This window comes from Sander vitreus, chromosome 3, assembly GCF_031162955.1.
Source record: "Sander vitreus isolate 19-12246 chromosome 3, sanVit1, whole genome shotgun sequence".
Lineage (NCBI taxonomy): Eukaryota > Metazoa > Chordata > Actinopteri > Perciformes > Percidae > Sander > Sander vitreus.
In genome coordinates, this window is record NC_135857.1 from 6278729 (window position 1) to 6289851 (window position 11123).

At 41.7% G+C, this 11123-nt stretch overlaps 1 protein-coding gene across 3 annotated transcripts in view; it reads left to right on the forward strand.

The window, feature by feature from the left end:
• nf1a (neurofibromin 1a) overlaps positions 1-10007 on the forward strand; it is a 223417-nt gene extending 213410 nt beyond the window's left edge. For 2 of the 3 annotated variants that reach the window (XM_078245820.1, XM_078245821.1), the window contains exons 41-46: positions 6370-6649; positions 6841-7055; positions 7220-7281; positions 7367-7508; positions 8325-8426; positions 9733-10007. In XM_078245820.1, coding sequence (XP_078101946.1) covers positions 6370-6649; positions 6841-7055; positions 7220-7281; positions 7367-7508; positions 8325-8426; positions 9733-9909 — 978 coding nt within the window. In that variant the 3' untranslated portion in view covers positions 9910-10007. The remainder of the gene's footprint in view (positions 1-6369; positions 6650-6840; positions 7056-7219; positions 7282-7366; positions 7509-8324; positions 8427-9732) is intronic. The other variant, XM_078245822.1, reaches the window with a different exon arrangement.
• The last annotated feature ends 1116 nt before the right edge of the window (positions 10008-11123 follow it).

Consider the following 11123-nt stretch of genomic DNA (forward strand, 5'->3'; position numbering starts at 1 on the left):
ATACCAAACACACACACACTTTCCAAACCAACCGTATCGAGGGAATTTGCCGCTGGGAGCTGATCAATAACCAGATAGATACGGTTACAAGCACGTAACAGTGGGATATAATATTTGTGTGATTTAAACAGCTTCATTAAACGTAACAAAAGAACTTTCCTCCTCCTTCCTCCTTGCTTATGTATTTGTGTTATAGCTTTTGTGTTTGTGTTGTGGCTTTTGTGTTTGTGTTGTAAGCGTTTGCGTTGTAGCTTTTGTGTTTGTGTTTTAGCTTTTGTATTTTGTGTTGAACCGTCTCGGCCACTGTATTTAGGGGTACTATAACCACAAGAGCCTGTATCCTTTTGTTTGGCTGATGGGCCATTAACGCGTTCTCCTTCTCCATCTCTATAGCGCTGCATTTATCTTTCTAGCAGCAAGAACACACACAGCCCCCCCGCACACCATACACAGCCAGATAGTCTATCTAACAGCTTAAAACCTACACCAAACTGGTGAAATCTTATGAGTGTAACATTTTTACACTCATAAGCATTCTATTTTGCTTATTAGAAAAAATATTTTTGTGCTGCCACCTAATGCAGTAATAGTCCAGTGACGGTTATTTGCATTTTGTGCCATTCAGTTAAGTATACACAAAGTCTCGAAAGTTATAGAGAGGCGAAGTCCTTCCCCCCTTCGGTGGAACACAATGGGACATTATTTTGGAAAAATGACATACCGTAGTGAATGGGAAGAGACGAATAATCTGTTAGTTCAACAGTCAACACACAACCTCAAGTCATCTGATCCTGCATACCCAAGTTAGTGTTTTGTTCAAGTGAGTCACATAAATATTATTCCTGATTATACTATTATTTATATAATGGGGCTGCTCCTGGCGACTTTTTAAACCACACTAAGAACCCCTTTATTTGGCTTGATTTTTTTATCATTTTGACGATGTAGTAATGTGCAGAATAGGTATTAAGGAAAAGTCTGGGTAGGAAGGAAACAATAACAATGATCAAGTAAGTTATACTTTTAAATCACAACACCAAATGTCTGGCAATTCTGGTGTTCAGAATATCAAATTGAAAACTGTACATAGCTGTCGTACTATACATAAGTCTTTATGCTGGTGTTATCCACAGGGTAACTGTCTGATGTCATGCCAGGACAGCCTACTGAGCACAATGGTGCCTTGTCAATTGCTCTTGAACTCTTTGTTACCCAAGAGTTGAATAAATGCTATTTTGTAATTGGTTATAACCATAGCCATATTGTCATATGTATCAGCATACATGCATTGTGTGTACTGAGTCTTTGCTGTGGATTGCTTCAGAGTTATATTTTTCAGTCTGTGTCATGTTCTTATAGGTTCGGGCACATTCATTTTAGCGCATATTTGAAGCCCTTGATATACTCGAAAACTCACAAAACTTGGCGCACACATCAAAACCTGGGGACTTTGCAAGACTTTAAAGTGATTTGGGTCATGCGTGTTTAGCGGGCTCTATAGCGCCCTCTAATGTGTAGAAGAGCTACATTTTGACAAGATTGCTCCGATATTCACAAAAATTGGTACTGTCATTGATCTCATCGTTTCTGACATATTTCCCATTTGCCTTTTTAGCTCCGCCAAACCGCAAGTTGGCCATTTAGAATTTTATGCATTTTTTTAATGTATTTTATGCAAAGTTTTTAGAACTCCTCCTAGGGGGTTAATCAATTAAGGGGGTTAATTAGGGGTCCAAGCCCGAGTCTGCAAGAACGGGCAATAGCAAAGCTATGCCGTTCGCACAGCAGGGCTGTAGAACCCTATTGTTTTTCTACTGATTTTTAGAGGTCCGAATCTGTAAGAACAGGCAATAGCAAAGCTATGCCGTTCTTACAGCAGGGCTGTAGAACCCTATTGTTTTTCTACTGATTATTATTCTTCTCCGCCTAAAACTCCGACTACAGCCTAAACCGTACATGGTGAGGGGTTGGCATTTTCAGGAATGGTCCAGAACTCCACAATTTTGTGTAGCTAACTATGAAAACACCAACTTTGCCATATCTCGGCCAAAATAAATGCCATTAACGCCAAACTTTAGATTCTTGTTTACCATGACCCTCTGAAGGTCACCCACGCGTTTTACAAAAAAATGGCCACTAGGGGGCGCTACAAGTACAAAAAAGTTTATATCTCATGAACCGCTCATCCAATTTTTTACAAAATTTGTTGGGTACCATCTAGGGCCACTCCTGAGGCCAACCCTAGAGTGGGCGTGACGTCGCGGGCAGACGTCGCGGTTCACACCTCTCGATATTTACCGACGTTTACCTCCCCGCCGCCCGGCTTCGGGTTCCGCTGCGCGCTCCCCGGGCGTCGGGGGTGACTGGCATTGGAGGCTTGGGCCCCGCCATAACTGCTTGCAGTTCTAGTTAATTTGTTTCTTATTTGGTTGGTATAATCCTTTCACTTATGTGACCCTACATTGCGAAGGAATAGTCAATAGGTCAAACGATGTCATAGGTGATGTGACAACACACCATTTAAGGCCTTTTACAGGTATGGAACTTTTTGAAACGTATCCTGGAGGACTCAACAGATCCTTCTCAAATTGGATCAGCAGCATGTCAAGACTTTCACAAATTTATGTTTCGCCGTAAGACAGGAAGTTGTAACTTGACATTACATAGTCCAATCTGCCCCAAATTTCACATGATGGATAAGAGTTTAGGCCTAAAGGCATCTACATGCCAATACTGAGTCATAGGCATAGCACCACCTACTGACAACAGGAAGTCAGCCTTATGTGACAAACATTATGCGATTTCCATAAAATTGATATTGTGTGGTCTAAACATGATATAGCAGCAGCATGACCTATAATTATGGTGTGTTCTCTAGCACCACACTGGGGACAGAGGAAGTGTTACAATGCAGTGATTGGGCTTGGGTGTGGCCAGCAGGGTCCATAGCGCCCCCAAACGCACGCCAAATAATGTTTAACTTGTGCGCGCAGTGTCAGATGGTTAGTAAATCCACAACTGCATCAATTAGCATCCCGCAAGTACCACCGGCGTGCCTGGAGGGGCGAGGCCCTGTTCATCGCTGCTTGCGATGGGGTACTTTCCATAAAAATCATCTCTCAATGCAAATCAAACCAGCTATTAGGCTAACTGAAATAAAACCATGCCAATCTCTAGGTATGGTGAAGGGGATGTTATGATGTGGGGCTTTTTTAATTGCAAAGGCCAAGAGAACTTTATCAGGATGCATAGTATCCTGGATCCATGAAATAACTGGCCTTTCAAAATAAAAAATCTGCCTGCCTCTATGGGAATTTAACATAGGGGTGTACTTACTTATGCCCCCTGTATTTTAAGGAAGAACATTTATTTATTTACGCTACATTATTCATTCACAAAGAAAATTGGTGTCCTTAAAGATTGGATTTTTTCCTCATTTTTTTAAATTAAGGCATTAAGATCAATTTCCTAAAGATGATTTTTTTTTATTCCTCTTTTTAGTCAACTTTAGCATGGGTGTCCTAATTTGTTCACATGACTGTATGTAAAATGTATGTATGTAAAATGTCAGCCCTTCTGAGTTTGCAGGTATGTATTACAGGATGTAGTTTCTATAACCAGAACCACAAAACCAACAACAGTTTGTTTCCATCCAGAGGAGTAGAGGGGAAACAACTCTGTGCTGACCTGCTGATCTCCCGGTGTAGTGCAGAGAAATATGATCCGCCATGAGCACAGTGTATTTTATTTTGAAAATTAACCGGATGTTTTATTTTGTTTCTGTGCTCGACTTCCTATGCCGCACAATCTGCCCTGTGCTGAATTGCTGCAGAGCTCTCTGGCATCCGGCAAAAATAGAAGCTCTGCTTATCTCTGCTTATCTGCTTTAAACGGCGTGCACGGGTGCACGCCGTTTAAAAAAAAAAGTAGTCCAAAAATGTTTGCATTTCCATTGTCCTCTAGAATTTTTTTTCAGTGGTGGCGGGGAGGGGGTGCAGTGTTGGACGGAGTATGGGCTTATCTGCTAATGTAAGCTACCGACCGTTACCTTGAAACCATCCAGATAGACGGTACCGTAGGGTGATTTAACGTCACCGCTCATTTTACACACAGTTTAACAAAACACTGAGTGAACATTACTAGCTACATTTTTCATATTGGTTTTGAGCGGTATGCACCCCCACTAACCTGGAAAACGGTTTTAAATCAGTAACGTTACTACAGCGTGTCGGAGGAATATACACAGACTCCTGCAGCGGCGAGGCAGAGGGGCCACCACAGCAGCGTGGCTAACGTTAGCTTCTTGTCTCATCTGGGGTCTGATAAACAGTAAATTCATCAACTTCAGTGTCCACAATGCTATTTTCCAATAAACTGTAGCTGTCATATTTCACGGGCGTGAGTGCGGATTTCATGTCGCGGCTTTCGTTGCTGTTTATCACTTATTGAGTGAAGTAGTACTCGCCCTGTTTTTTATTTAGTTGCCATAACTTCGCGAGTGATGACGTCCTGTCACTGTTCCAGTTGCTCTGCTCACCCTAGGGGGAGAGAGAGCAGATGACAGTTCGCTTGAGTTCAGTAGAGCAGACGGTGCTACGAGTTTATGACTTTTCATAAACAGCTGAAGGAGCGGTGGTGCGCGTTGTACATAGCGGAAACCCTGTTGTGCACCTGCCCTATTTCTGATACCGTGGCGCTGGAAATTTTACCGTGGCGGACCGCCACTGTGCTATCGAACGCTCATACATACACTGTATAGTGGGGGGATGGAGCGGGGTCACTAAAGAGGCGTTTTTATCCGAGAGACGCTGTGATTGGTGGATAGGATATGGAGCAGGGGACTGACAGCGACATAACCAATCACACTATGACAGACGCTCCACTTAGCACCAACTGCAATGTTTATTTTTAAAATGTATGTAGCCTACTGGCAGTTTGGCACAGTGGGTGCTCGGTATTCTCCGTGGGTGCTCGAGCCCCGAGCACCCATTAATTAATAAACCCCTGGACTGTAATAGCTCAGATGTGTTACAGCAAGATAATACTTGGTTATTAGGGGACTGTAAAAGGAAGGGTTACCAATGTAACTCATCCCATCTGTGTTCTCCAAAATTTAGAGAGTTGTAATATTTTGAGAACAAATAAAGTTATAATATTACAAGATTAAAATCACTATTTCAAGAAAAAAAATTCACCTGCCCTACAGCATTATGTTATTGCTCTGCTGATATGGTAGTATCTCATTCTGTCTGACAGACACAGAGATCCTCATTTTGGTCGCTGTTCTCTGAATGAAATGGAAAACCGAAACTACGGCAGAAATACATGGAGTTCAGATGACACTGCTGAAGCATGCCCACAGCAGAGCGTGTCCATTATAATTACCTGAAGCTGCTACACTGACAAGCCGCACTGCTTATCTCTATTCTTGCAGAGAGAGTGGACACAAAACGACGGACTGGTCTGCTTTAGAGCTCCGTGTGTTTGAGCCTAAACCATAGACTGTTAACGTCACGCCAAGGGAACTTCAAAAAAATTTTAGCAATATTGTTGCGCACCTAAACTTTCATTCGGGGCTACAGTCAAAACATTTGGGACTGAAGCCCCAGAAATATTACCTGGCGACGCCGATGATGAAGAGTGAAACTTGTGGGAATTAGAGCAAGTTTAGGACAATTTTTAAAGCCTCTGAACACCAACACGTGATTTCAGTTATTCTGCTGGGCCAGAGCTTTGATGGGAATTTATTACAGACACATACATTTTCTTGATCTACCAAGAATGATAAAGGTGTCATTTGTCCTGCCCTAACAGGTGCCACAGAGCTAACAGTAGAAGATGTCAATTGATACACCCACACAGTCATGGGAAGAGGGCTAATTAGACAGATTAACTGAAAACACCTGTGTGGATATTCCGAGTCAGAAGATGTTAAAGCTGCTTTTTACTCTAACTGAACTGAGTTCCCCACTCTAGCTTTGAACATTCCACCCCAAAAACACTAATGTAAAAATCTCAGAGGCTCTGAGAATTGTCTGAATAGTCGTGACTTAGTTTTATACAGAAAAAGTAGTGACTCCTGAACACTACTGCACGGTGAGATTCGATCAATCTGAGGGGAGATTTATGATGGATTTGGTCGTTTAGTATGGACATATTTGTTGCCACCTAGGTGTATTGAAATGATACTGTATATGATATGTCATTATAGCTGCCTGCATAGAATTGATTGATATCAAGAAAGGCTTAACTATTGGCCAAGTAATGTTTTATTTTCCCATCAGTGATCATGAGTTTTGAGAATGATATGAAAAGTTTGGTTCTTGTTTGTAGTGTTTCAATTTGGTCTTCTCCTATTCTTTGTGGCAGGTTATTGGTCGGATGTGTAAGATCATAGACAAGACGTGCCTGTCGCCAACACCCACACTGGAGCAGCACCTGATGTGGGACGACATTGCCATTTTGGCACGCTACATGCTCATGCTGTCCTTCAACAATTCCCTGGATGTTGCAGCCCACCTGCCATACCTGTTCCACGTGGTGACCCTGCTGGTAGCCACTGGGCCGCTGTCCCTTAGGGCCTCCACCCACGGTTTGGTTATCAACATCATCCACTCCCTCTGCACCTGCTCGCAGCTCAACTTCAGTGGTGAGGTCTTACTATACCCATTTGATTAGGTCAGCAACCTTCTGTTGTTGTATGGATAAGAAATGTGTTAAATTCAACAATCTTACATGGGAATGGTGTAGATGACTAATATGAGAGCAATTTGAAAGCTAGGAATACTCAAGCTAGAGTTTTGTTTCCTATCAAAATAAATGTGTGTTTAATGATTTCAGAGGAGACAAAGCAGGTACTGAGGCTAAGCCTGACTGAGTTCTCCCTGCCCAAGTTCTACCTGCTGTTTGGCATCAGCAAAGTCAAGTCAGCCGCGGTCATCGCCTTCCGCTCCAGCTACAGAGACCGCTCCTTCTCACCAGGCTCCTATGAGAGGGAGACATTTGCCCTGTCTTCCTTGGAGACCGTCACTGAGGCCTTACTGGAGATCATGGAGGTCAGCTGAGAAATTAAGTTAACTAGACATCTGGTTTTCACTCCTTCTCTGTCCCACCAGTGCAATTATTTAAAATAGGAAAATCCAAAGATCCCAGGAAAAGTTGGCTTGCTAAATCTGTCAGTTTCTTTTAGTCTGTTTGCTCTCTTTTTTCTTTTCTCCAGGCTTGTATGAGGGACATCCCAGCCTGCAAGTGGTTAGACCAGTGGACAGAGCTCGCACAGAAGTATGCACCTCCTCTATCTTATTTTGAAGCATCAGTGTTAAGAACATGCATTTGCAGTGTGCAACAATGTGTATTTGGATTTCAGGTTTGCATTCCAGTACAACCCATCTCTCCAGCCGAGAGCGCTGGTGGTGTTTGGCTGCATCAGTAAGAGAGTGAGCCACAGCCAGATCAAACAGATCATCCGAATCCTCAGCAAGGCCAGCCCTCTGCTCAGCATAGACCGGGTGAGAGTGCACATTCACTCATATGACTCTCTCTGCCAAACCTATACTCTTACCTTTAAATATGGCATGTGTTTCAGTTCATTAAAAATCAATAGAATGCACCCAGTACAGTGCATATGTCCACTGTGCTATTGTCAAGTTAGGCTACACCACATTGGGGACAGAGGAAGTGTTGGGCTCTGGTGTGGCCAGCAGGGTCCATAGCGCCAATATCAACACAAATGTCATGCAAATAAAGTACATTTAAATTAAAGTTATTGTGAAGTGATCTATTTTTGAAATTATCCATATTTTAAAGAAAACAAAGTATGGTCCCGAAAGGTCAAAGATTTTCTTCACCCCTTTGTCCTGAAAACATGAAAACTAGGCTAAAGTATATAGTTGTTTTTGATATTTACATCAATTTTATTCTGAAATTGCAAAAAGATGCCATTATGGTTGCAGATAGATAGATAGCTTTTATTGTCATCAACTGTACATACAGAGTGTACATATAAACAAGATTGTGTTGCACAGGTTCATAAATACAGCCCTAACTAAAACAAGTATTACTGAGTGAAAGGGCTAGTGGTAAAAAAAATAATTTACTAATAACTAAATAACTAACTAATTTACTTTAATTTATTAACCTTTACGCCTTTATGTAAGGATTGTTAAAAATGATTAGAACATATTTTGATCAAAAGCTTTCTTCATATGAATTTAATAAATTATTATATACATGAATGTATTACTTGTATTTGTATTTATAACAGCTAATCATTTCCCACCTCTCCCTCCCACTTGCTCCTTCTTGCACTCCCCTCTTTATCACAGGGACTGGAGAGCTGTCTGAAAGGGCCGGACAATTACAACAGTCAAGTATTAATAGAGGCCACAGTCATTGCTCTGACCAAGCTGCAACCTCTACTCAGCAAGGTATACTACCACTGTAGTAGATCCACTTCCAGCCACAGCAAAATGCATTTTTTTATTTTATCTGCAGCTTTTAATTTGGGAAGAAAGGTAGTCTTTGCCTATATTTCTCAGTTTTATCAAATTCATAAACTGAAGTAATACGTTTAGACTTGAAATTGTTTCTATATTGAATTTTGTACTATTTGCATGCCTGCTGTGCCTCTGAGGAAGTCAGATTGATCCAATATATTTTCAACTGGTTTGAAAATATAAGTGAATTAGACAGGACTACATAAGCACAGACTGTGTGGCAGTTTCCATTCCATAACCTGAGTTAAGGTTTGAGTTTGCAAGACCTTTCTCCACAGCGCTGCGGAGGAGGGTCTGACTACTCCACACAGTATTGCCGGATGGGAGAAAAACGTGCTGTGGTTTATTGGCATTTCTTTAAACCGATCACAATCGTCATGGGTGGTGCTAAGCACCAGGCAGAGTCACTGTGCCGCTGCAAAATAGCCTCTGGAAGGAACTTGTTTTGTTGGAACATGTTGCGTTCAAAAATTGTTTTAGTCATGCAACAGAATACTCAGATTGGACAGATAGTCTAGCCAGCTGTCTGGATTTACCCTGCAGAAATTTGAGGAGCAGTTAACCATAGTCCTCATGAATCAACCGGAGTTTAAAATTCCAACACAAAAAAAGGAGGAAGGTACCGGCCGAAAAGAGTGAAATCCGGCAGCAACAGAGCAATCCCAGAAGTGGAACGTCGTGGATATAGACTAATCTGAAGTGCCATGTCTATGCTAAACTAAATCAAATAACAAGATTATTTTTGTATTTCATAAAGTTCTAAATGAGTTCTAAATTAGTTAAATGATCAGAGACTTGGCGTTGTGGGCGGCTGTGGGTCGGTCCGATCCCTTGCCCCTGCATCTCTACATGTCAAAGTGCAAGTCCTAGGTCAAGATACTGAACCCCAAATTGCTCCTTGTTGCGTCATCTGATGCATGCATGTGCATGAATGTTTAGCTGATGAGCAGGTCGCACATTGGATGGCAGCCTCGGCCACCAGTGTTTGAATGTGTGTGACTGGTGCCTGTAGTGCGTAAAGCACTTTGAGTGGTTGTTAAGACTAGAAGAGTGCTATATAAATGGAGTCTGTTTACCATTTAGTTTGATTCTCCTGTTTATCCCTCTATTGACATTTTTAAAATTTGTTTTTTATTAATGTCATTGACAATTACAGCACAACCCTCACTTGCTGTGTTCAAGTGGTCACACTGTGTATCAGTTACTGTCCAAACAAGCCCACCCTGTGTGTTTGCAGGAGTCTCCCATGCACAAAGCTCTGTTCTGGGTGGCAGTAGCTGTGCTGCAGCTGGATGAAGTCAACTTGTATTCTGCTGGAACAGCCCTGCTGGAGCAGAACCTTCACACTCTGGACACAATGCGCGTCTTCTACGACAAGGTAAAACGCATACAAATACACACTATATACCCATGAGGACACAAGGTCTCCTCTGTTCACACATCCCCACAGTTTGATGTTGTGTGAACTAAAAGCCATTACAGTTATTATAATACTTATTTGGGTTTGGACAGCTGACTCAGTGTATTCAAAAGGTAAATTTAGCTAAATCCATATGTACAGTCTCGTTAGGCTCTGATACTATCATTTGATTTTGGTTTCTTTCTGTAGTGCAGTTTTTGTTATTTGCCTTTTATAGACAAGGTCAAGTAATAGTGCTTGGTAGGGCTGCACAATATTTTGTTTCATCGTCTACATCACGATGTGCGCATGTGCGATAGTCACATCGCAGGATGTGCAATGTTAACGCTACAACTTTTTTGATAGAAAAGTAAACTCTTACCGGCTGAAACCTTCCGCTTTAAGACAGGTGGCCATGTGGGCAACGTGTGTATGTGATGTAATGTTAGTCGACGGGGTTTGTTATGGGAAGTGAGGCTCTCCCGTGTGTAGAAAAGTACCGTAAAACGTACAATACAGTCACAGTGATGCACATGCTTTTCCATGGGTAGTGAACCTACAGTAGTCATTGTTTTATGTTTGCTGCAAAGACAAAATAAATCACCTGATTAATCCAACGTTATCACGATGTCTCCCGGCCATTTTTCACTGCAGATATGCCAGATAGCTGCTACCAGCCAGGCTAAAGCTAATATAGTTAGCCTTAAGAATCAAGGGGTCTGTCCCAACTACCTTTACGGTTCAGAGCTGCGAAGCTGGAAATGTAACACTAATCAACAAAGGTCTTTGTCTGATATAACGTAATTTACACTGATTTAAGTGTTCTTTTATACACTGAGTTTGTTGCTAGTACGTGACATGCAGGCTCTGCATGCACAGCGAACCACCAATCACAAACAATGTTGATTTATCAAATAAACAAAGCAGTTGACCACAACCTGAAATTTAGAGAAAGCAACATGCATGCATTATTAATATCATTGACTTAAGCCTGGATTGATAGTATTATATTAAAGGGGTGACTGTTCCTTAAAGTCTCCTAATAGGGTATGTAACATTGGTTGGGCTAAAAATTGCTCAAATGCTATTTTATGGGTCCTTAACTACCCTGTGAATATGGCCTATTTGTAACAAGAGCTTTTCTTCCAAATATGGTATGCTCATGAATATTTAGATGAGCTGTGCGCTGATTGGTTTGAGTGACCACATACACATCCATTGGAGACTAG